General features: G+C 43.3%; 1 protein-coding gene across 1 annotated transcript; it reads right to left on the minus strand.

Moving 5' to 3' along the window:
* Positions 1-1136: 1136 nt before the first annotated feature.
* On the minus strand, positions 1137-26464 carry LOC106978753 (ectonucleotide pyrophosphatase/phosphodiesterase family member 7-like). Its single transcript, XM_027042951.2, has 3 exons — positions 26155-26464; positions 8474-8619; positions 1137-1793 (listed from the first exon to the last, which is right to left on the minus strand). Exons 1-3 carry the CDS (start codon positions 26402-26404, stop codon positions 1152-1154), a joined length of 1038 nt encoding a protein of 345 aa, XP_026898752.2. The 5' UTR covers positions 26405-26464; the 3' UTR covers positions 1137-1151.

The following is a 26464-nucleotide window of genomic DNA, read 5'->3' on the forward strand; positions in this document are numbered from 1 at the left end:
TTTAGGCTTGCTTATTTTTTCATAACTGCTTTCTTGAGATATAATTTGTATAATTACCATATAATGTACCCATTTAAAGTGTACAATTCAATGATTTTAAATTTGTTTTCACAGAGGTGTGCAACTATCACCACCATCAATTTTCATCACCCCAAAAAGAAACCCTGTACCCTTCAGGAGTCACTCCCCATTTCTTCCCAACATCTCTCCCCCTTCCCCATCCGACAATCACCAATCTGTGTTCTGTTTCTATAGATTTGCTTGTGCTGAACATTTCATTTAAATAGAATCATACAAAGTCTTTCGTATCTACTTTCTTTCAGTAAATACAGTGTTCTCAAGGTTCATTCAAGTTGTAGCATGTATCAGTACCTTGTTCCTTTTAATGGCAACATAATATTCCATTGTATGGTTATATCATATTTTGTTTATTCATTCATCAGTTGATGGGCAATTGGTTTGTTTTCACTTTTTGATTTTTATGAATAATGCTGTTGTGACCATTTGTATATAATTTGTGTGTGTGTGTGTGTGTGTGTGTGTGTATGAACAGGGCTTCTCCTTCTTCTCCTCTCCCTCCCCTCCTCCTCCTCCTCTTCCTCTTTCTCCTTTCCATCACCCTCCTTCTTCCCCTCCCCCTCCCTCTCCTTCTCCCTCTCTCTCTACCTCCCTGTCCCTCTCCTTCCCCTTCTCCTCCTCCTTCTCCTTGATATGTGTAAAGGGGAACCAGCACATGGTTATTTTTGGTGAATCTACTGGTGATCTGTGCATAATGATCAAGCAAGCACACAGGCTTGGATTCAAACATTAACCTTATACTTCTAATCCTGAATCACTTCTCTCTATCTTTGCCTTATTCCTTATTAAATAAAACAAGGGAAATAAGAGTATCTATCTTTGGTTGATGGGAAGACAAAAATGAAACAACTCATGTTAAATTTTTAGTACAGTGCTGGACAGAGCTTTGGTCGGGGATGTTTGTCATTATAACTGCATAGCAGTAACATGGGACAGAGTTGGTTGGGTGAGACATGGGGTGAGGGTGGGGAACACTTAGAACTAACAGTGGGTTACAACTTATGTTTTAATTTTTTTTCAGAATCGTTTCTCTCTAGAGGCTGTCTCCCAGATCCAAGATGGCTTCATTCATTTTAGAATCGACTCACCCCATTGATGTTATAACCAGAGTCAGCGTACATCACAATTGGCAGCACCCGCTTGTGTTTAGCAAAATGGAAGCGTTCTGGGAATTCCTCCTTCTTGTACACATTGAGGTGAGGATGTGCATTCTTCAGTGCTTGGTAAACAGCTTCCTCTTTCCCTGGTTTGGGCAGGATCATCCCAAAGCCACCATAGTCCACGATATCAAACTTGACCAAGTCCTTGAACTTGATGTAGTTTGTCAGGAGGATCTCAGTGACATTGGGCCTCTTTTTTACTGTGGTCATGCCATGGTCTGATGTGATGATGACATTGAGGTGCTTGGTCAAGCTGTGCCTTTTAATGGCTTCCACCAGGTACCCGATGGTTCTGTCAATTTGCTGAATCATCACCCTTCTGTTCTCCGTCTCAGGCCCAAATTTGTGTCCCACGTTATCTGGCTCTCCATAGTACAGAGTCACAAAATCAAAGTCTTCCTTAGTGAACCAGTTCATGACAATATCTATGTTCTCCCTCCACTCTGTCTCATTGCTGTCTGGGTGAGTGTGAGACTCCACCAGGGACCGCTGGACAGCCTCCCCTTTGTACTTTGCACCTCCCCCAGGATAGTGGAATGATGCTGTCTTCCTCCCCTGCAAGTACAAGAAGAAAATTCTATCAGGGCTGTATCTTATATCTTTTATAAAATAAGCAAAGCCTGACTTGTTGACATCTCTGCCCTAGTCCAGAGGCATAGAGAACATGTGAGCTTTGGAGTCAGATGGGGTTGGATTTCATTCATCCTGGCTTCACCAGGATCTCATCAAATCTAAAACACTGTTAGTTGCAAGACATGTTATTATTTTATGTGCTACTGGAAGAAAAATGCTGCCAGTTAAACCATGACACTCCACTGATTTTAAGATGCACTCCAACTTTAGAGATGGCAAAATGAAAAAAAAAAAGTCCCTTGGAATGGAGGAAAAAGTTGCTGATGGTGAGTGTGTTCTTTAACCTCTTATGCTTCAGGGTTTCTATATGTAAAATGCCAAAAAGTTGATGGTATTTTTGTGAGGATTAAGCCAGATAACTTTACGGTAAAGTGTTGGGTATTGTGTTTTGGCATGTGCTAGGCAGTCTTTTCTTTGCCTCCAAGTATAGCAAATCACCATAAAGCCTTTGCTGAATTGTATAGTGGACAGTTTGCCTGCCTACCACCCAATATCCTTCTGCTGGTTCAGAGAGCGCTGACTTCCCCTAGAGGCTCTCCTCTCTGCCCTTGCTTCATGGCTGGTTTGGGATGTATTGGTTCCACATCAGGCTCCAGAAGTGGGATGTGGCTGTGGCCTGGCCAATTAGAGGACACTGCATCCATTGGCCACAGCAGTTGGTTCAGACGTGGGCCCATGTCCCAGTCAGAGCCAACGAGATTTGATCTTGGGACTTCTGGGGAGGAGAAGTAAGGGCTGAGGAAAGCTTTGAACCAGAAATAACTCAATATATTGTTTTAACAACACATGTGATTGCAAAGTTATGAAATATTCTTAAGTAATCTCCCCAGTAGAAAGGTGGCTGTTGACAAAGTTTGGGAAAATTGTTAGGAAAAAAAAATTATATATGCTCTTTAATGAGTTCATAACAAGATGAACACATCTCACTAAATAAGTCCTGTTGTTGGAAAGCATCTACTCAGCCAGGACCTGGCACATAGTAGGGGCTCAATAGATTTTTGGTTCAATGAATGAATGACTTGTGTATTTGGGGAGCAAGTATTTTCCTTTGCCTCAGCAAAGCTGTTAACTTGAAGGCTGTATTGTGGCACTTGCTGTGTCACCCAAGGTTTGAATGTTCTGAAAAACACAAAAGATTTATTGGTTTTAGTAGAACCAAGATTGGTGTAACTATGTTGATTTGGTATGGAGAATAAATGACCAGGAAGACTTTGGGGATAATGGCACCTGGGTTGTGGCTGTTTGATTAACAAATGAACAGAAGAGTATAAATAGAGAGTAATGAAAACTTCCTATATACTGTTTAAGAGAGAGAAACAAGAAAGCAATTTGGAAGTTGTAGGAGATGCTGTTGTTTTTCTACCCAGATCCCCTTACTGGGCCAGTGAACTCACATTCACTTCAGCTGCTCCATGTTCTGGAAAAGTACCTTTAGCCAAGTGGCCAAATCTTGCCTCACCTGGAAAGTTGTTCCATACTGCTCCTTCACTCCCAGCTGCCTATGGCCAGGAATTGAGTAATGGGAGGACAAAAGACCAGCTTACTTGCTTCAGGCTGGGATAACATGGGGGTGTAATTCATGCGCCAGAGCTCCCTGTGGGATCATGCTGAAGCTGGTATCCAACTTTGGGGACCATTTATCTTTCAAACCCTGCCCTGTCAGTTTCCCTTACTCCCATCTCCTGAGAACTCTCCCTCAATGCCTCACATGCACTAAACCCCTGCCTCAAGCTCTACTTTTAGGAAATTTGAAGTAAGACAGAAGTCTTAAGGTGTGCCTGGGTGGTTTAGTCAGTTAAGTGTCTGACTCTTGATCTCAGCTCAGGTCTTGATCTCAGGGTCATAAGATCAAGGCCTGCATTGGACTCCCTCCATGCTGGGTGTGCAGCCTACTTAAAAAAAAAAAAAGGCAGAATTCTTAATACTAAATTCTTCGCAAGGCTCCAGAAGCTCTGCTATCCATAGTTATAGGTGAAATATTGTGCCCTCTGCCCTCCAGCATTCATTTTCTATTATGTGATTTAGTTTTATTTTCTATAAAACACTTTACTCAATCTGAAATTATCTTACTTTGTTGACTTGTTTACTATCTATTTCCCTCCCTTAGAATGGGAGTTCCAGGAGATCAGGGGCCATGTTGATTTTGTTGACCACTCTTTTCCTGGGACCTAGAATAGGCCTGGTTCAGTGTAGGTGGTAATTGTTGGTTAAACGCATGTTGAATGAATGTATGAATTGCATCTCCTTTAGTGGGTGCAAAACCCATCCTATTCTCACTCCTGATTAACTTATGGAAATAGTTACAGAAGCTCTTCCTTTTTTGGGTTTTAGCATCTTATTTGTAATCTCTTCAGGCAACACATTTTCATTTCTGATAATAGAATTTATATGGTTGCTTTAACTTGCAAATCCTCTAATATTTATTTATTGCATTTCTGATTGGCATTACTCATAATTCTCAGTTTTTAGCAATGGTACTTTCTTTAACTTACATATAAATTGACTTTGCTCTGAAGTATGGAATTGGCTGGAAGGATAAAACTTTCAACGTTTTGTACAACATAGTTTGGCTATTTTATTATCTAGAATAAGCTGACATTGACTTTATGAGGGACTTAGGCAGCCTTGCCTATCCATTTGTGTTCTTGATGTTTGTGTGTTAAATCTCACATGTTCCCAACTTGAAATTGTTTTCTTGTGCTGTGTTCTCAACATACACTTTCTTTAAAGATATCCCAAGCTGTATGATTTTTTTTTTTACTTGGTCCCATAGGAATTTTAAGAGTTACACTACTCCATGAAAAGAGCTCCAGAGATAAATGTGTATTTGAGTGTGTACACACACACACACACATACAAACACACACACACGACTCTGTTTATTTGGGACCCGTGATAATCAAAAGTGCTATTTTCAACAAATACTTCTGAGAAATAATCTGAGCACTTAATTGGATGCAAAAGAGTGGGTATTTACTATTCTACCCTTTAATTAGCATAATCAGTGTTTCCAGTAGCAATAGCAATTGGAAAATCGCTGGTTTTATTAGGTTCATTATTCTCCCTTAGTGTAGTTTTGCATCAATGTGGCTATTATTCTTAAGTTGCTTTTTTAAAACAAGAGTTGGTACTTACTATGGGAAAAATCCTTGTACAGATCCCACCAAACTCTTCAGAACAAATCATTAGAGCAGAAGTTTCAGTTTGGTTTTGTATTTTGTTTTATTTCTTCCTTTAGGTGACAGAGTGAATGTCACAAGGTGCACATGTTTTAGGAAGGCCCTTGAACATTTTATCATGGTTGTGCTTTGGTGGGAAGAGTGTGTGGTTTAGGGAAAGGAGTTAGTTCCTCCTTCTAGGGAGTAACTGGGTGGAAAGAGATGGACTGTATGTATGTGAAATTCAGAAGTCTGAGCATTTTCATTGCTTTTCTGTGCTCCACAGGAGTCACTGAACAGAAGGAGCCAGACGGCCAAGGTTCTATTTTCTCCCCATCCCACACCCTTTTGGAGGTCAGATTATTATTCTTAGAGCCTTTATGATGCATTATAAAAACATGGTTTGGGCCAATATTGGGATGAATTATTCTGTTATTAACACTCTAGGCAGAAGTACCTGGCACCATCTTGCTCACAGCTCTTCCAAGTTTGGAAGCTATTGTCTAGGAGACTTGGCTTACATTGAAAACCATAGCTAAACTCCCCACCGTCTCTCTGAATCCCCTCCTGGTAATAGCCTACCATGGTCCTGATACAGACTCTTGGCAGCCATGGGGATCTCACTCGGATCATCCTCTGCAATTTCACTCCTTAATACACTCTATAGCTCCTCCATAGAGAGGTGAAACGTGCCCCTAGGTTTTTATGGTTTTCTTGGATCTTACAGTCATGGCTGTCTGCCTTTCTCTGAGGATTAGGACTTCTGAACATGGTGAACCACCTCAGCCATTAATCTTGTTCAGTTATCAGGTATGTTCATTTAAAATATGAGCTTGCTCTAAATGGAGCTTCTCTGTTCATACCCTGACCATTAGTGAAGTCCTGCTGGAGTGTGGATATGCTCATGGACCATGACTAATGGACGCAAAGGTGGCCAGGAATCCCATCTTTTAGGCATCATGTGTAAGGCATGTCAATGCTTGTGTATCTTGATGAACTCTGGCAGCATTAGTGTCATGGAAGGAAAACATTTTAGTCCTATTAAAGGTGAATGCATCAATCTCCACAAAGCCTGCCTGGAAGAGACTCAGGAGAACGATGGATTTTCCCAGTGATGGATACAGGCCAGGCCGCCCCCCCATAGCCCTGCCTGGCAAAACATATGGGCTCCTGAATGACATTTACGGCCAGTTGGAATCCTGTTACTGGGGAGCTGACCTGGGGCCACAGGTCTGCCTTGAATGCAGTGGTTTTCCTGCTATCTCTTCAGGCTGCTGGGCAATGGCTCTGTCCCATGGCAGGAGATATCAGTGGTAGAATGAGAGATGCACCAACATGACTTTCACTTGCTAAATGAATGGTGTGTTTTCAGTCGCCTGGCCCTGAACCAGATCCTTTTTCTGCATAACCACTTATGAATTCAGCAAAGAGGAAGAACACTCTGATTATGAGTTGAGCAGAAGGAAACGAAGTCCTGAAAATAAATGGCAATGAGACAAGAACTGTGAATAAGAAAAACTGCAGGAAAGAATGCTACCAGAACCCTCATGCCAATGAACAAATATCATAGCAAGTTGAATAGTGAATTAATGAAGACTGCCCAGATCTCCCTAGCAGTAAGATTCACTATCAGATCCATGGCTAAATGTTTTGGCCAAGGAAATAATATTCTGTTATGGTTAAGAGTTAAGAGTTGCTGAACCCTGAGTGAATTCAAATCTCAGCTTTGCCTTTTGCAAGCTTTGTGACTTTGAGAAGTTATGGCACTGCTCTGTTTAACAGTTTACTCATCTGTTAAGTGGACATAATTGTAGCACCCACCTAAGAGCTGTTATAAATTAATAAATGTAAAGCACTTAAATCAGTATTAGACATGTAGTGTTATGAATCTTATTGTCTTGGGAGGACAGAATTTATTTGCATGGTGGTCTCTGCTTCAAAGTTAAAAAATGTGACAGAAGGGGGTGCTTGGGTGGCTCAGTTGGTTAAGCGTCTGACTTCAGCTCAGGTCATTATCTCGCAGTTTGTGAGTTCAAGCCCTGTGTCGGGCTCTGTGCTGGTAGCTCAGAGCCTGGAGCCTGCTTCGGATTCTGTGTCTTCCCTTCTCTCTGCCCCTCCCATGCTCATGCTGTCTCTCTTGTTTCTGAATACTAAATAAATGTTAAAAAAATTTTAAAAAATGTGACAGAAGAGGAAGGAATCTAGAGCCCAACAGTTAGGGGGGAAAATGAAGCTAAGGTAGAGTCATTGACAACTCCCTGTGATTCATCTAGAAGCTACATTGTACAATATGGTAGCCCTTAGCCACATGTGGTATTTAGATTTAAGTTGAAATTAATTAAAATCAAATGCAGTTAAAAAGTTGGTTCCTCAGTCTCACTAGCCACATTTCAAGGGCTCAATAAGCACACATGGCTGGTGGCTTCCATTTTGGAAAGTACACAGTAGAACATGTCCATAATCAAAGAAAGTTCCTTTGGTTAGTTCTGGTTTAGAGCTGTAGCGACCAGCTGAAGTGCTAAGATGATTCAACTTCCTTTAATGACTAATAGTTTTTGAACATTTAGTTTTCAAGGCATGTGCATTATCTCAGTTCACCCTCCCAATGGGCTTAAGAAGCAGGGACTCTGACAGTTTTCATTTTATGGTTGGGGCAAATCACACACCCAGAGGAGGTTGTTGCCCAAGGTCATGCAGCTGGAGAAGAGTGGAGCTGGCTGGATCCTGCTCCAGGTGTCCAAGTCCGCAGCCTGCATTCTGAGCTGCAATGGCACCATCTTGCAACATGACACACCCAGTGTACCTTGGAGCATAGAGGTGAAGCGCCAGTGCCAAGGGGATCTTTGGAGCAAAGATTGGTGTCTTGGGGAAGACAAGGAGGAGGTCCTACTCTGAAGTGATGACTGTGGAAGCTTATTAAGAAAACACAAAGCTGACAAAAGGTTTTGGGCTAGGACTTAAACACAGACCTCTGATTTCTGCCTTTTTGAAGCAATAATAAATGGCTACCAGAATCCTTTCGAGTGAATGTTATCTTAAGAACTTTCCGTGGTCTGAAGATTCATTAAATGGTCAACTTCATTCCTAAGGGCTTTTATGCTTAAGTCTGAGACAAGTGTATAAACAGACATTTATGAAAGTGCTGCTGGGTTAAAAAAATGTGACAGAGCCCTATGGTGAGCCCTGGAGGTACAATTGTGATTATGCCAGACTCTGCCCTCGTAGAGACTTATCCATCAATAATGGCTAAATGCATATTTCAATTAATACTTATGTAAAATCTATTAAATAAGCACATCATCATTATTCCCATTACACATTTAGGGAAACATGCTTAGAGAAGTTAAGTCACTTACTCGAGGTCATAGCTTTTAATCCCCGTCCCACATGCTTAGGAATGAGATGCGATGTCCCTGGAAGCCAACCCAGGGTTTCTGAAAGTACCTGTCTCTGGGCTGTGATCCAGAGGGGGAGAACACCATTGTCCCACCATTCAGTCTTATTCTGTGTGGTCTTGAAGGAGTACTTCCAATGTGTCTCTGTGTTAAACATCATGTTGTGAATGACTCCATGATCTTCAATCCAGCGACCTTGGGAATGAAGGAGGGAAGGTACTGATAAGTTCAATGAATGGATACTGCCAGCGGTGTCAAAGTGATCTTAAGACCTCCTCCAATATCCTTCTGGTTGGCCTACTTCTTCTGGGGGACTGTCACTCTGGGTGGCCACCCTGGGGCTTCAGATTTGGTTTTCTGGAGGTGCAAACATTGGTAGCCATAAAGAAAGGGCTAATAGAATCTCACACCTGCCAGATTGGATCTGCTGCCTGGAACAGTCCTGGAGGAAGCTGGGGTCGGCTGTGGAAACTGATGGGCGAGGAGGGAAGGCTTAGGGAGGCCAGGTTACTTAGGTTATTCTGTGTCCAGAAGGCAAGAGCCTGGGATTTAGATATATCCTGTGGGGTGATATTCCTTATCTTCTGCTTGTGATGGTCTGATTCAATATTGAATATCCAGTGAGCCCAATTCTTGGCAAATATCCCAGGGTTTTTCCTAGGACTCCCATTGGCTGTGCTGTTTGAGGAAAACAATGGAATCAAGAAAGATTTCTAGACATAGATGGGTATAGACTTATTTCTCTCTACTTAAAGAAGGAAAGTGGATTTTGGGGAATGTGAGTAAGCTAGATTATTCTTGAAAACATAAGAATTGAACCAGATATAGAAAGTACCTGTGATCTTACACTGTACTGGGGAAAAGGAGAGTGCATACTGGGGAGTAGTCTAAAGACTTAACCAAAAGACCCAGGGAACAGCTGACTGTCCACTCCCCCACCTTCTGGAACAGATTCCTCTGGGTGACCCTACTGATTGCAATAAGATAGTGATGATTTCTCCTGTTTCCAAGGTAAATCAAGACAGGACATTCTGTGACTAAAACTTGATTGTCACGGGAATCGAGAGGGGAAAATTCTCCACTGGCTCAGTCGTTGCCAAGCTGCTGGTGGGTAAAGTCCTCTTAGGATGGCCAAGGCTTTCAGCTGGGAAGAAGCAAAAATAGTTGTTACTCTATCATTTCTGCCTTGTAGGTACACCATGCTTGGAATCACTGGGAAAAAGTTGCACTGCTGTCAGGGACTGGGGTCTTGGTATCAAGGTTCCTGGTGAGGGATCAAATTGGATGGTCAACAGGGGAAGAGCATGGACTTAGAGTCCAAAAAGAGCTGGGTACCAACTCTGAGTTAACTTCTGAACCTGTTATGTGAACTTGAACAAGCCCCTAACCTGCCTGGCCTTGGTTTGCCTGAATAATAGTGGGTAGGGTTTGTGTGATGAAATCATGGCACATATTTATTGTCTTGCCTTTAGAGATTTTCCCCTTTACAGGAATCAGGCACAGAGTTTGCTCAAGATCATGTAGCAGTACTGGGCTTTGAACCCAGGAGGTTTGGTTACACCCCGCTTTTTTTTTAATAGGTAAAATTTGCAAAACATGAAAATAACCATTAACATTTTAAAGTATACAATTCAGTGGCACTTATTATAGTCACAATGTTGTGCAATAATCACCTCTTTCTAGTCCCAAGGTATTTTCATCACTGCAAAAGGAGACTGTACCCATTAGCAGTCACTCCCCAGTTCTCCATTCCCCTACCTGCTACTGGCCGTTAATCTGCTTTCTGTCTCTATAAATTTAGGTATTCGGGACATTTCATAGAAATGAAATCTCACAATACGTGACTTTTTGTGTCTGGTTTCTTTTACTTAGTCTCATGTTTTCCGGGTTCATCCATGTTGTAGCATATATCTGTACTTCATTCCTTTTGATGGCTGAATAATATTCTGTTGTATGAATAGACCAGAATGTGTTTATCCATCTATTAGTTAGTGGACATTTAGGTTGTTTCTAGGTTGTTTGGCTAGGCTACTGCGAATAATGCTGCTATGAACATTCATGTACAAGTATCTGTTTGAGTCCCTGCTTTCAATTCTTTTGGGTATATACTTCAGAGTAGAATTGGTGGGTCATATGGTGACTCTATGTTTAACTTTTTGAGGAATTGCCAAACCATTTTCCATAGTGGCTGTACAATTTTACATTTCCACTAGCGATGTACAGGAGTTCCGAATTCTCTGCCTCTTCACCAATACTTGTTTCTTCCTTTTTTTGATTTTGGTCAACTGAGTGGATGTGCAGGGGTATCTCATTGGGTTTGCTGTGCATTTACTGAATGACTTATGGTGTTGAGCATTACAACCTGGGCTTTTAATCTCTCCGTGATACTGTATGTCACGAGGGGGGTTGAATACCACAAGTGAGGGTACTTTGTTATGGGTAGGTGGGGGCCAAACGGACAAGAACTTGTCCTTTTTTGAAATCTACAACAAATCCTCTCCTTGTTGTAGTGTCCAAGTTTTCTCATGGTTGAGCCATGTCATATCACAGCAGATGAAATGGAAGCACAGAGATAATTCACCCAGGTAGTAGCTTGCTTTTGTCTTTATCTTTTTTACCTGCAAATCCTGGATTCTGTTCTGTGTGACTCTTCCTGCCCAGTAAAGAGCAAATCACCATGGAATTATAAATGCCTGCCACTTCACCTGTTCTAGTATTTATCCATGGTATCTATACCACCAACATTAGAATCAGTTGAACTACTGTTAAAAAACACAAATTCTCTGTTCTCCAATCTAGCCCTTGCTCAATCCACACATCTAGGGTTGGGTCTGCGAGTTTGCATTTTCATAAGCCAACTGACATGTCAGAGCCACTGGTTCAGGGACTGTTAGTCATTCACACATGTATGTGGATTAGTTCTAGCAGATTACCCATTACTCCAAAATCTGGGTTGATAGCAGCTTCCCTGAGAGACCAAAGGGAAGGCTGGCAGCTGTCAAAACCTGGAGTATTCCAGTATCTGGGGAAGCTTGGGGGCTCAGAGACATTGGGAGGATTTGGAGGAGGGATAGGAGGAAGCAAAGGACACCATGGACATGGAAACTTCCCCTCCCTGGACCTTAATGATTCTGGTTTCCAGGCTCTGGGACCAAGAGGTCAATTATAGTATCAGTTAAATAGACTAGCCTGGGAACCCATCATAGAATCCCTTTTCCCCTCAAAGAGATGTTACCCAAGTTTCAAACAACTAATCTAAAATGAGTTCAGGGAGCATGACCCTTCCATTTTGTGGCATGGCTAGTCCCAGTAATTGCAAAAAGGGAACTGTCTTCATGGTGTTTGTGTTATTTCCACCCTGACACTTAAAGGTATGTTCTAAATCCAGCCAGTGGCTGGGAACCACTAATGACCCAGCAGGAATTTCCATTGCCCCTTCGGTTCCTCCTTCCTGCTGCTCAAGCCTTTTATTATGGTTAAGGCCCTGTTCTGGAATGTGGGCAGAACAAGAGGGGAGGTGGGGGGAAAGCCAAGAAATGAACAGCTGTAGGGAGCAGCAATCAGTTTTACTAAAATTGCATTTTGTACTCTGGAGACAATCAGGGACTGGGCTGGGAAAGCTGCGTGAAGGCAACAGTGTTGGCCATGCCTGGAGTTCCAGTAGCTGCAAAGGAACTGGTTTCACTTGGGTTGGGTGATGCTGCCCTCACTGCAGTATGATGCTACAGAAGCAGGGCTGCTTTCAGGAGTGGGACACCTGGGTTTGGTCTTGGCTCTTGAAAGCACTTGTTCTTCCCTTGGGCTTCGTTTTCCACCTTCATAAAATGAGAGGATTAATGATTTCCAAGGTCCTCTCTGGCTTTATCCATTCTGAGAGTCTATTATCCATGTCATTTCAGTGTCTGTGATGTGGGTAATTATGCAAGTTAAACAGGAAGTAGGATGAGCTCTCTCAGAGAGCGTGATTCCTGCTGCTTGCTAATTATGCTTTAATCAGGGTACAATGCATACTCCCACACCATACCAGTTATGGCAAGATGCGGGTAAATTCTCCCAGCCGAGCATTTCAGGTGTGGGAACGAACCCAGCTAGATTCGACTCCTTTCTCTTGATTCTCAGAGACTGACATTTATTTCTCAAATACTTGCAAGGTGAATTTAGAGAACCATCAAATCCAGCATTTGATCCAAACCCTCCCCTTTAAACATTTTGACCCAAGTACTATCCTCCATTGTCCCATGGTGTTCATAATCTAGGGACCAGGGGAGAGAGTTAATAAGAGAGCATGTTCTGGGGGTGCCTGCAATGCTCACAGTCACTCACTCTTAGGATTCCCCAACTTACAGGCCCTGCCGAGAGGCAGGTCTAGGTACCATATTTGTACCATGTGATGTCTCCTCCCTACATTCAGTTGGCTGGCGAGAAACCCAATTCTCTCTCAAGACTTAAACCAAGAGATGCAGTAACTAATCAGCTGGTGGTGGGCTCCCAGTAGCCTACCATGATAGGTCATGAGCAAAAAGAGAAAGCTGGTTGTGAGTGAGAGAAGTAGAGATAAGAGAGTTCCTGGGGCTCATTAGAAGGAGCACTGGGTTTCTGGATGTCTTCTTTGGAAAAGTGTCTATTCATGTCTTCTGCCCATTTCTTCACTGGGTGATTTGTTTTTCGGGTGTTGAATTTGGTAAGTTCTTTACAGATTTTGGATAGGGTTGATGGGGGGGCAGGGGAGAGGGGTAAATAGGGGATGGGCATTGAGGAGGGCACTTGTTGGGATGAGCACTGGGTGTTGTGTGTAAGTAATGAATCATGAGAATCTATTCCCAAAAACCAAGAGCACACTGTACACACTGTATGTTAGCCAACTTGACAATGAATTATGTTGAAAAACATAAATAAAAAAAAAATAGGGACCACTGGGTTTCTGAGAGCCAGAAAAGTGGGATCTGGTTTCTCTAACTCCATTTTCCATTTTTCCTAATTATCCCTCATTTGGTTCCCTTGCCCAAGTTTGCCTGTTAGAGTCTTGCAAGGTGTTCCTTTCCCTTGAGCTAGTGTGAAAGGATTTCTGTATTTTACAGCTGTTGTTCCCTGACATAGCTGGAGATCAGTGCTCCAATAGATGCTGAACAAAGTGCAGTGGGAACACAGAAAAGAGGGTATCAGGGAAGGCTGCACAGAGGAGGTGACACTGGAGCCTGGTGGCAGGTGAGAGTAAATGCAGTCCATCCTTGAGCAACATGGGCTTGCATTGTGCAGGTCCATTTACATGCCAGATTGTTTTTGACAAATACAGTACAGTACTATAAATGTATTTTCTCTTCCTTATGACCTTCCTAAAATTTTTTAAAATGTTTTATTTATTTTTGAGACAGGGAGAGACAGAGCATGAACAGGGGAGGGTCAGAGAGAGGGAGACACAGAATCTGAAACAGGCTCCAGGCTCTGAGCTGTCAGCACAGAGCCCGGCACGGGGCTCAAACTCACGGACCGCGAGATCATGACCTGAGCCGAAGTCGGCCACTTAACCGACTGAGCCACCCAGGCGCCCCTCCTTATGACCTTCTTAACAACATTTTCTTTTATTGTGAGAATATAGATTATAATACATATAACATATAAAATATGTGTTAATTTACTAAGTTATCAGTAAGGCTTCTGGTAAATGTTAGGTTATTAGTTTTTAAGTTTTTGGGGATTCAAAAGTTCTATGTGGGCTTTTGACTGTGTGTGGGTTCACCACTACTAACCCCCATGTTGTTCAAGTGTCAGCTGTATTTGCCATGATTTTTAACTATTAAAACTAAGCAGTTCACTGCTTGGGCAGAAGTAGATAGTGGTGGTTTTATAATAACCTGCTCGAGTTGTAACCATTGTCAGTTACCTCCCTTCAAGGATTAGGTAGCTCAAGTTTGCCTAGTTCTTATTTGTTAATGACCTAAACTTACATGATATGCCTTGGGAAAGAAGTGAGCACTGTTCTGTTCTGTTGTTGTGGACAGATCACTATTTTGGCCATTGTTAGATGGCTTGAGAGTTAGTTCCATAGTTTGAACTAAGATAGGGTCAGGCGTCTACCCGGTAAGACTGCTGAAAATCTTTCCTTTTTTGATTATAATGACAAAATGGTCGAGATGGTTCATGACAGGCTTATTGTTGTGAACAATAACAAACAACAAAATTGTTGTGACTGGCTTATTGTTCTAGAGCAGAAGCCCTGCTCTAGAACCTGCAATTTTTTCAGTTTTTGCCAGTGTTTTAGGCTATTCCTTGGCTTGTGATGGATGAAAACCACTCCTAAGGTTAGGACTAGACCAGACGTAGACTCTAGACCTATGTTAGATCTGCCAAGGCTCAAACCTTCATGGGCCTTCAGATCATACAAGAAATGGATATCTGTGCAGTATTGCCATTGGCTGTCAGGGAGTGTCATTGGAACTGGGCACACATGGCATTAATGCCATTCCATCCTGCTTATACTTTGCATTCAGCATCCATCTCATTTCCTCTTGAATTTCAGGTGATTATCTATAAATATGTTTTCTCCATTAGTTTAAAAGCTTCCTAAGAGTAGGGCTGTGCTCATTTATTTTGGTATCAACCTGGCACAAATCATAGGGCTTTACCCTTAGTAGGCATTCAACAAATGTTTGTTGAGTTTAATTGAAAAAACTCCCTCTTACTTCTGCCCCATTTGCAGATGGCCAGGTATGCTCTGAACAAGTAGGAAGCAGAACCTGATTTAATCCAAAGTCAATTTGGGAAAAAAGATATTTTAGTGGGATTAAAATAAACCATGCCATAACTTAATAACTCAATAAGGGCATTCCTCTCCCCCCCCCCCCCCAAACATTTGCTCTGTTCCTATCTACTAATGTTCAGGTGGAACAGTGTATATTTACAGATAGTCCATCTGGGTGTAGACACACTTTAATGCTGAGAAACTGCTTGTGTTATTCACTAATTCCTTTAAACTAATCTACCATATAAACTATAAGCATATCTTCATTTTCCTCCCGATTTGTGATTCATTAAGTTCACATTCCCAAAACCAAAGAAGAAGATGTCTTGTTAACCAGCTAGTATGAAGTCAGGAAGAATGGTTGCCAAATCAGGTCAACTAACCACCTTAAATCCACCCAATATTCCTTTCTCAATCTAACAAGCTCATTTAGAACCACAGCCAAGACACTGATGGGAAAGCAGCCTCCACTGATGCTGAAAACCACACTCACCCAAGTTTACACACCCAGGGTACCACCCATTGATAATACACTGGACCCATAACAAAAGTACTTGAAATGAGAACAGGTGAACCAATCAAAATTTAAAACCTTATCAATTCCTGCTATAGAACTGAGGCTTGTCCCCAACACTAGCACTCATGATGGCAGCCCTTGTCTGGACAGAGAATATAAAACCCTAGCATGCCCATTTTACTAAACCACTCTTGCTCATGTGTAAGTGCGAATGAAAAATGCTGATGCTGCTTCTTTTTGACATTGCTTTTTAATTATGGCCATCAATAAATCATTTTATCCTTGAACAAGACTTGAGAATGGCCCTAAGGCAGAGGCACGATTCCTTAGGAACTAGGCCAACAGAGAATGGTCTTTCACACTCTATACCTCTTCCTTTAATCTGCTGTCAAAAGCAGAAACGTTCTCTCTTTGAGTAGCTGGAAGCAGACGGCTTCTTGAGTTCCATCTGGAAACTCTATTAACACACAGTTCTACCCTTGACCTGCCTTACTAGCCACTGTCACGGAAATGGGATCTCTCCGCTGTATTTTTTTTCCTCACTTTATTTTCTCCTCTTACCACTATAGTGGACTGAATGGCGCCCACTGGCACCCCCCCCCCCCCCATTTATATGTCCATATTCTTATTCTCAGAACCTGTGAATGTTGCCTTATTTGGAAACTAGGTCTTCATAGTTGTAATTAAGGATTTTGACATGAGATGATCCTGGATTATCCATCTTGACTTTAAATCCAAAGACAAATATCCTTACAAGAGGCAGAAGAGGAGAGGACGCAGACGGAAAAGGAGAAAGGAGACAACATGATCATGGAGGCAGATATTGGAATGATGTGGCTACAAATCAAGGAATGCTGGTAGCCACTAGAAGACAAAGTGGGAGGGAAAGATTCTCCCTTTGAACCTCTGGAGGGAGCATGGCCCACTGATACTTTATTTTGGGCTTCTGGTCTCTGGACTTTCAGTTGCTTTAAGCCACCCAGCTTATGGTACTTTGTTACAGCAGCCATAGGAAACTAATACACCTGTGCTGTTACCCTCAAGTGGTTCCAGCTTTTCTCACTCAAGACCTTGGAATCCAGAGCAGTCATGATTTTTTTTCTCAGTTGCTGTGGTGTTTTGGGCTGACACGTTCTCATGTGTAATCCATAGACCTGAAGCATCAGCATTACTTGGGAGCTTCTTGCAATGGCCCCACCTCAGATCCTTTGAACTGGAATCTGCATTTTAACCAGATCCCCAGGTGATTCATATACATATTCAAATTTGAGAAGCACTAATAGGAGAATCTCTAAGGTGGCAATTAGATCTTTTCTCCACCTGGAAGAGTCCTAGTTTCTTCATGTTAATTATGGTGTGGAGGTTATATAAAAACAAAACCAAATCAAATTCTTTGGTTAGAAATTTACACTGATGTGTTATAGATGACATGGCATAATGTCTGGAATTTGCTTTACAAGGTTCCAGAAAGGGGACACCTGGGTGGCTCAGTCGGTTAGGTGTCTGACTTCAGCTTGGGTCATGATCTCACATAACCTGCATTGGGCTCTGTGCTGACAGTGCTGAAACTGCTTGGGATTCTCTTCTCTCCCTCCCTCTCTGCCCCCCTCCATCGTTCATGCTCCATCTCAAAATAAATAAATAAACTTAAAAAAAAAAAAAGATTCCATGATGTGCCTGGGTGGCTCAGTCACTTGAGCATCGAACTTCAGCTCAGGTCATGATCTCATGGTTTATGAGTTTGAGCCCCGCATGGGGCACACTGCTGTCAGTGCACAGCCCGCTTCAGATCCTTTGTCCTCCTCTCCCTTTGCCCCTCCCCCACTTGAGCATGCTCTCTCTCTCTCTCTGTCTCTCTCTCTCTCTCTGTCTCTCTCTCTCTCTCTGTCTCTCTCTCTCTCTCAAAAAATAAACATTAAAAAAAAAGTTTCCAGAAAGAAAGGCAGGCAGGCAGAAAAGAAGAAAGAAAAGTCCACTGAGTGGAGACAATGGAACAAGACTGGCAAAATGTGGAAAAATTCTTACAGTTCGGTGATGGGTATAGGGGGTTCCTTGTGCATTTTTCTCTGCTTTTTCTACACTAATTTTAGAAATTAGTGTACTGAAAAGTTAGGGAATACCCTGGTTTTCTAGCCTTCCTTATTTTCAATTATTTTCTTTTCTTATTTATTTTCTTAATAATAAGAAATATTTTCTTATTTCTCCACTTTTCGTTCCTTGTGGAAATGATTAGTGTTGGAAACACGTCTTTTCTGTCTCTATCTGTGGTTTTCTTTGCTTTGTTTCATCTGTGTTTGGGGCTTTGTTGACTTCCAGGACTTTCTCAGTGGAGAGTGGTTTCTGGGGGAGAAGGATGGGAGCTGATTAAAAGGTTTACATCTTCTAACTAGGTTTCCAACAACATCTGCTGGGCTTGTACTGTTAACCAGCAGCAGGGATTTAATTTCCTTTTCCTTTCCCTACCTCTCTTACCTCTTTCAGACTCTATTTTTTTTCACTGGATAGAGTGTCACATGGGTGACCTTTGGCCCTCTGATTTATATGTGATTTGTGTATTATACCTCTAGTTCAAGGGTTCTCAAGTAGGGGGTGATTTTGCCCCCCAAGGAACATTTGGCAATGTCTGGAGACATTTTCGGTTGTCACAACTGGGAGAGGGGAGGGATGTTGCTAGCATCTAGTGAGTAGAAGCCAGGGATGCTTCTAAGCATTCTACAACACACAAGACAGCCTCCCCAAAGGCAAAGAATGATTTGGCATAAAATGTCAGTGGTGGGACATTGAGAACCCTGCTCTAGTCTTAAAGATCATCTAAATACATTTGGCCATGCTTCTTTTGCTCTTGTCTCAGGCAGAAGGAGAGGTGGATTCATGACTGGTTACGACATCTATGAGGACTTTTTACCTCTTATAGGTTGATTTTGGGATAGAATGTAAGTAACTGATCATTTGTGCAAATTGTGCCCTGCCCACCTCCAGGGGGCACCACCCACATAGCATTCATGAAAACAGTTCTTCCCAGAATTGTGCTGTACACCGTCTACATGGTTACAAGTGGTGGTTCTGATTTTGGAGTTGTTCTGGTGGGGTTCTGGAATTGGGAGAAGCTTAATTTCTGACTGGTAGGGACCTTGAGCCTACCATCGAGTGTCCTTCCAAGAAAGGAGGAAATGAAGAGCAGAGAGAACCTCACTGTTATTATCCTCCACCATCATCTCCTTACGAGCATCCCCCTTTCACCTCTGATCCATATCTATTTGACTAGATTTAAAATTGTTAAATTATAATATCACAGCTTACATTTTCTATAGCCTTTGTCTGAAGCATGGTGGTGATAGCTTCTTATTTTCAGTAGGTTCCTTGGGGGAGAAAATATATGCTGCTGCCATAAGACTTCCTATCCACCCACAACTTGCTTGGCGGGATTTCCTTAGTTTCAGCAGCATAACTTATTCTCACTGGTCTTCAATCACTTTGCAATAAAAACTGAGATTGCAGAAATGTTCACTGTCATTACCAGTGATGGAGCAGTAAGTACAGGCTTCTGGAGAGGGAGAAGGAATTGGGTGATTTAAACTAGCAGAATGAGCTTCTAACCCTCAGAGAATGGCTTTTCATTTCAGTGAGATCTGAGGGGAATTGGGACAGTTCAGGGAGACTGGGGGGACCATGCTGGGATGTGGCTGTTTGCAGGTGTGGGTACTGTATCCACGGGGTGCCCCATAGCTGAGGCTGTGATTTCTTGGGACTGAGTACTGGGCCACTGGACTGTACACCCCCATCCCTACATCGTCAGCCCCAGGCTGGCGTGGTAGACCTCAGCACTTCCTGCCAGTTCTTCCTCTATTGGTCTTTTCTCTGATAACAGTCCTTGACTTTCCACTGGGAACCCACCAGCCCCTGACTTGCAGTCCACCTGGTTTGTGTGAGGCTTGCCACCCCCTTAACCCCAAACTGGGGGTGGACACGTAGTCTCAGCTTGGGTGTTCAGCATTGTTCCACTCTCCCCCGGGCCATAGCGATTGCTTCTGAGAAGTAAATTGGTCCAATGAGAGCCAGTCTTGGAAATTTTGTGGTCACTCTTAGAGAGAGACAGAGAGAAAGAGAGGGAGAGGGAAAAGGAGGGAGATAGATCATTGTGATGACATAATATGAGGATCTGGATTACTAATGCCTGTAGTTATCAATTAATTATGTCTTACGGTACTGTTATCGGTTGAACTGTTTCTCAAAAAAGATGTTGAAGTCCTAAGCTTAGATGCTTAGAATGGGACCTTATTTGGAAATAGGTCCACTACAGAGATGAGGTCATGCTGCAGTGAGGTAGGCCCCTAATCCAAATGACTTGTTCCCTTATAAGAAGATGACTATGTGAAAACAGAGACACAGGGAAAATTCTGTGGATTGGATGGAGGATGGGACTGTGGCATCTACAAGCCAATGAATGCCAGAGATTGCCAACAAACTACAAGAAGTGAGGAAGAGACAGGAAGGATTCCCTGTGGATTTGAGAGGGCATACAGCTCCATGAACACCTTGATTTCCAACTTCTGGACTCCACAAGTGTGAAACAATAAATTTCTGTTTTTTTTCCTAAGATTAAAAAAAATCTTTAAGCAATCTCTACACCCAACATGGGGCTTGAACTCACAATCCTGAGATGGAGAGTCACATGTTCTACCAACTGAGCCAACCAGGCACTTCATAATTTTCTGTTGCTTTAAACTGCCCAGTACTGTTAAGTAAACTGTGGTGCTTTGTTATGGCAGCCCTAGGAAATGACTATAAATACTTTCAATTAATAATTCTCCCCCAACTTCTTCTCCTCCTCCTCTTTGTCCTCCTCCTCCTCATTTTTGCCTAAGCAACAGAAAGTCTAATACTGATGTCGTGACACACTATGATTGGACAGCCCAGCCTCCATGGACATTTATTGCCCCTCTGACATCAACCCTTGGGGCTCAGGGGTTAGGCATAATTCTGCGGGCTTTCTGGAGCTTCACTCTGGGGCATGATCCTGTTAACTTTTGCCTTTTCACAAAGACTGATGCTCACCTCCTGTTTATCTAAGCCCCATCAGGGACCTGTTTGTGCTAGGCAGAATTCCAAAATGGTTCTCAAGGTTCTTGTCCCCTGATATATATGTCTGGTATAATTCTTTTCCCTTGAACATAGGTAAGACCTGTGGCTTGCTTCTAACCAACAGAACATGGAAAAGTTGAGATTTTGCAGATCCTTTGAATCCTCATCAGTTCATTTTGAGTTAATCAAAAGGGAGATTATCCAGCATGGGTCTGACTTTATTAGGTGAGCTCTTAAAATAGGATCTAGAGCAGAGAGACCCTCTCCTGTGGCCTCAAAGGAGCAAGTTGCCATGAATTCTACAGTTGCAGGGAAATGGATTCTTCTAACAGCCATGAGAGCTTGGGACCCCATCCTAGCTGACACCTTGATTGTGACTTTGTGAGACACTGAGCAGAGGCTCCAGCTCACTGGTGCTGACTCCTTTCCCATGGATACTGAGAGATAATACATGGGTGTTGTTCTAAACTGTTAAGTTTGTGGTAATTTGTTCTGCAGCCACAGAAAAGTAATACATCATTCTATTTTAAGAAACTTCCAGGTCCTGTGGCCAAGTTCCCCTGTGTGTGTGTGTGTGCGTGCGTGTGTGTGTGTGTGTGTGTGTGTGTGTGTGGCATGGAGTTTGGGGGTGGGGGTTATGAAGCCAGGTGGGAAGAAGGAAACTATGTTGGAGGAAGTAATGGCCCATTCACTGGGGGAGGGGATGAGCTTGATTAATGTGCAGGCCTACCCAGTGCCCGTCTTTGGGGAGCTGGAGGGAGAATGTTTCCTCCAGAGCCAAGGCTTGCTTTGCACTTGGGAGCTTAAATCCTAGACAGGGGCTCTACTTCCCCATCTTGTAGGTGGTGCTGGGGGAGCCTGTACTTGGAGGAAAAATTTACATTCTTTGTAAAGATGTAAAGATTTTTTTGAGTGTAGAGGTGATGAAGTAGGATATTTTGAATTAGTAGCCAGTTTTGAAGAAATCTTCTTTCCTTGAGTCTTTTGCTCAGGACTTCTGCCCTTCCTGCTTCAAGGAGAGGATGCTATTGGAGAAAGCATGGAAAGTGGGTATTCCTCTTAAGCTCTGCCCCTCATGGTAGCCATAGAGGAGCTGTGGTGCAGAAAAAGGCTTATGGGGGGGACACAGCCAAGTGAGAACACATCTCTCTGTCTGATTCCCCGAGCTGTCAGTGAAAGGAAACACAGAGGCAGAAGGATCCACAAGAAAGGGGCTCTTCATCTTTCTCCCTGGCAGAGCTGCAGAGAAAAGGAAACAACACCTGAATAGTTCTGTGGGATCTGGAAACAGAGGGGACATGAGCCTGTGTCTTGGGACAAGTCCTAGGAAGTGGCAAGACCTTGGAGTCACTTAAGTGTATAGTTGGCCATTGTTCCCACTGCCAGGCCCAACAGAGATGCTAAAATAATTGTTGAGTGGAAGAATGAATACGTTGGAAGCCCCCTTAAAAACTCTCCAGGAGGACTTTCTTTACCAGCAGCAGGGAAAACTGATGAAGGTCATGTGACTCTGGTTCTGGGGTGAGGGCTGAGATACCCACACATCCGACAGCCCCCAGGTATGAGGAGGCCCTGCTGCCCATATCTGGGCAGCAGATTCTCTGGGGGGCCCAGGGTTCTGACCTTGGGCAGCTGAGTCAGCTGTCTTAGGGAAGCTTGCTCATGGGTCCTTGTGCCTGGGGTATGGCTTCTCCTGGCCTGGGACCACCTGGCCCCTGCTCCTTGAACTCTGTCTAGGAAGCTCAGGGAGGTGGCCACATGGCTTCTCGGACCTGAGCCTGTGTTGGAACTAGGATGTGAAGCAGTGCAACAGGCTCTTCCTCATCACCTCTCTTCTGTGTTAAATTGCCCAGAGGTGTTCGTAAGAACACAAGTTAATTAGTCGTTGAGCTAGGAGAGCCCCCTTTATCATAGTTTGTGTCAGGTCTGTACCCTAGAATCTGATGAGGTCTTTGGGTGCTGGCAGCACACATTTTAACCATTATTTTTTCTATTACGGATAATTCTTGCGCACACTGGAGTCAGACAGAGGTCGGCTTGAGCTCAGCTCCTGAAGACAAATGCTGGGGGTTTTGCTGGGTCTGGGGTGGTCTCTGTTTCATTAATACAACATATTCAGGATATATACTCATTTCCTGGAAGCTCTGGGGATGGACAACATTCAGAGGGGTTTGGAAAGATTACTTAGAATCAAAGACACTGACGGGCTGTAGTCATGCTGGAGGGTAGGGATTGAGGAGCCAGTGTCTGGAACCATCCAGGACTGAGTTTGAATCCTGCCTCTGCCCCAGAAAAGATTTGTACATCTTTGAGCCTCAGCTATCTCTGCCCTGTAAAGAGGGTAACTGTCCTGACTTCATATCACTGTTAAAATTATTGAAAGGTCTGATGATCATGGTACTTGCTTGGCCTATTCATAAGCAGGTTCAACCATTCAAGGCAGGGGTTTTCAGCTGGGGCCAATTTGCTCCCACAGCAGACATTGGGCAATATCTGGAGACGTTTTAGGTTGTCATATCGGGAGGAGGGGTGCTGCTGATATCAGGTGGGTGTACAGACCAGGGATGCTGCTCAGCATTCCACAGTACACCGGATATCGCCCCTCCAACCCCAGCACAGAGAATGATCTAGTCCCAAATGTCAATAGAGCTGATGTTGAAAAACCTGTTTTATAGTTGAAGCAGAGTGAATGTTCACTTGCTCAATAAATGGCAGGTCTAGTTATAAATAAGAGGGTTCAAAGGAACATGTTTTTTCCACAGTGGGTGAATTAAAAAGATTATTTTGTATACAATGCTTTGTTATTTATAGGCAATACGTTTCACATGGTCCAAGATCTAAGAATTATACAGGGGGTACAATCCAGTCTCCTACCCTGTGCCCTCCTCGGAGGAACCAGTATCGCCAGTTTCTTGTGTATTTATCCAGATTTCCTCTATGCATCTACAAGTAATTGTATGCATATATATACACATCCATATTATATGAACACATATATTCATGCTACACACATTCTTTGCATCTTGCTTTTGTCACTGAATCCATTTTGGAGATAGCTTCCTATCAGGACACAAAGAACTTCCTCATTTTTCTTTTGAAGGTAACAGACTATGCCATTCAATGGGTGTCTGGTATTTTATTTAGCCATTCCCCTCTCGGTGAATAGTTAGGTTGTTTCTGTTTTCTTGTGGTTACAAATGCCAATGCAATGAATAACTTTGCATGTACATCATGCATCATTTTCCACCCAGCAGATATATATCTGTTGGATAAAGTCCTACAAGTGGAATTGCCAAATAAGAAAATTTGTGCAATTCTGATTGTATTGGGTGTTGCCAAATTACCCTCCATTGAAGCTGTACCCAATTCCATTTACCACTGGCAATGAATGTAGACGAGGAGGTGCAGTAATTTTATAATTTTTAAAATTTGCTCTCACTGTTTATATCTTCTCATCAAGAATCTTCTGGGAATAAATAAAAGGTGGGCATGCCTTATAATATTTTGTGCCCATCATATTCTCAGTGTTCAGGGACCCAGAATCTGCCCATGGGAGGTCTTTTAAGTGTTACAAAGTTAATGCCACTGGGAAGTAGCATTCTCTTTCTCCAGAAAAGGGCTATTTATTTCCTGCTTCCTGGCACTAATAGTTCCCAAATGACTTGCCTCTCAAAGAGTTTACATGTAGGAAAATCTCCCTCTGAGTGGTTGTTCAGCTTTATTTTTTAAGTTTATGATTCAAGGGCCCTTTTGAGAGTCTGATGGAAGTGATAAAACCCTCTCCCCGAAAAAGGTACTAGCAGTTTGTGTATCATTTCAGAGCCTCCCAGAGCTGCCTTGGACCCCAAGGGAGTGGTTTTCTGGATAGGGGTGAGGCTCATACTGCCAGGCACCATTCCATACCCCACAAGAGGGGTCTGTGGATTCCAGGCTCAGAGCTGGGCAGAACCAGTTCCACGTGGCCAGGGACACCCTGGTTCCAGGCCTGGCTTCTTCCTTGCCCATTTCTTGGCCAAGTGACTGATGAGTTATTTGGCCTCTCTGAGCCTTCATTTTCTCATCTGTGGAATGAGGACAACACTTGCTTTGCAGTATTGTTGTATTGGAGACATTGAAGCCTAAGCACCTAGCACATGCCTGGCTTCAGGCCCATGTTGGAGAAAAGGAAGCTGATGTTATTCTTACTATCGTGGAATCCTTTGCATTTTGGTATTTGGGATTATGGAATGACCACATTCCTTCCTATCACAGACACCTGGAACATGCTCTTCCCTATGCCTGAATGCTTTTCCTTCCTCTTGTCTCCTGTACTCTCTTTCAATTCTCAGTTCAACTGCTCCATCTCAGAGAGCCTTTTCCTGTTTCCAATTTCAAGTCAATTTGCCCTTGCTCTCTTCTGGAGAAACTCTTCTCTTCCTTCTCAGTGACTTTCCTAGTTGTAATGAGATCTGTTAGTATCTTTTCTTGTCTAATGTTGTGTCCTCCTCTTGAGCTACACGTTCTAGGTAAGCTGGGGAGACTGGCAAGGGCAAAGGTACTAAGACAGGTGGGGACTGGGTGGAGGCACAGGCAGGTGACCTTTGTGATCTGGAAAGAACCGTGTAAGGGAAAGAGAAATAAGAGAAGATAGGAGAGAGTGGATCAGGGGCCAGGTCATGGGGACTTTCTGGGCCACAGAGAGACAAAATTTGAATTCTCTTCAAAGAGTATTGGTGTCCCTCCAACTCTTCAGTAATAAGCCAGGGAATCCTCTAATCTAATTGAGCTCTTTAAACTTTAATGTTTTACTATTTTTATAAAGTTCTTTTAATAATTTACTTTTGTTTTTTTAAATCATTATTTTTTTAAACGTTTATCGAGAGAGAGAGAGAGAGAGAGAGAGAGAGAGAGAGACGGAGCATGAGTGGGGGAGGGGCACACACACACACACACACACACACACACACACACACAGGGAATCTGAAGCAGGCTCTAGGCTCTGAGCCATCAGCACAGAGACCCATGTGGGGCTCGAACTCATGAACTGCGAGATCATGACTTGAGCTGAAGTCAGATGCTTGAATGACTGAGTCACCCAGGCGCCCCTAATAATTTACTTTTGGAAAAGATCACCAGCCACTGTGTGTAAGGCAAGGTGCAGGGTGGGTGGGTCTGGGGAACAGGGAGCAGGGGCTAGGGAGGCTGCAGCTGTGTGGTCCTGATTCTGTCTGCAGACTGGGGCTCTGTAGCAGTGGGGTTCTAGAAACCAGAATATTCTTAGCTAGTGATTCTTCCATTTGCATGAACTGCCTCCATCTCCCAAGAGCTGGTTGAGAATGAGCTGTATCTCAGGGAATGACAGACACTGGGGCTTCCACTAGCATTGGCAAATTGGCTGCAGAGTGGAGCTTACCTGAGATGGTGGTGAAGTGAGATGGGGACGTCATTGTCACGAAGGGTGGTGTGAGGTACTTGGCCTTCACTCCCTCCTGGGCCAGGCGGTCCATGTTGGGGGTGTCCACATCCTGGTCATAGTTCCAGCGGAAGCCATCGAAGGAGATCAGCAGCAGCTTGTTGACGTTTTTCCTTCCAGGGACAGGGTGGCAGCTGGCCCAGCCCAGCAGGACGGGCAGCAGCAGCGTGAAGACCCCAAACCCTGTCATGCTGCGAGCACCAACATCACAGAGTTTGTGGGCCGGCTCCCATTTTCTCCCTTTTTTATC

The sequence above is a fragment of the Acinonyx jubatus genome, chromosome E3, assembly GCF_027475565.1.
Source record: "Acinonyx jubatus isolate Ajub_Pintada_27869175 chromosome E3, VMU_Ajub_asm_v1.0, whole genome shotgun sequence".
NCBI classification, from domain to species: domain Eukaryota; kingdom Metazoa; phylum Chordata; class Mammalia; order Carnivora; family Felidae; genus Acinonyx; species Acinonyx jubatus.

What these genes read in the sequence shown, in the direction of transcription:
- LOC106978753 (XM_027042951.2), bottom strand. Translation starts at nt 26,404, where the DNA reads ATGACAGGGTTTGGGGTCTTCACGCTGCTGCTGCCCGTCCTGCTGGGC. An exon ending in TCACTTCACCACCATCTCAG is followed by an intron (nt 8,620 to 26,154) that starts GTAAGCTCCACT and finishes TTCATTCCCAAG; the next exon opens with GTCGCTGGATTGAAGATCAT. An exon ending in GGATCACAGCCCAGAGACAG is followed by an intron (nt 1,794 to 8,473) that starts GTACTTTCAGAA and finishes TTGTACTTGCAG; the next exon opens with GGGAGGAAGACAGCATCATT.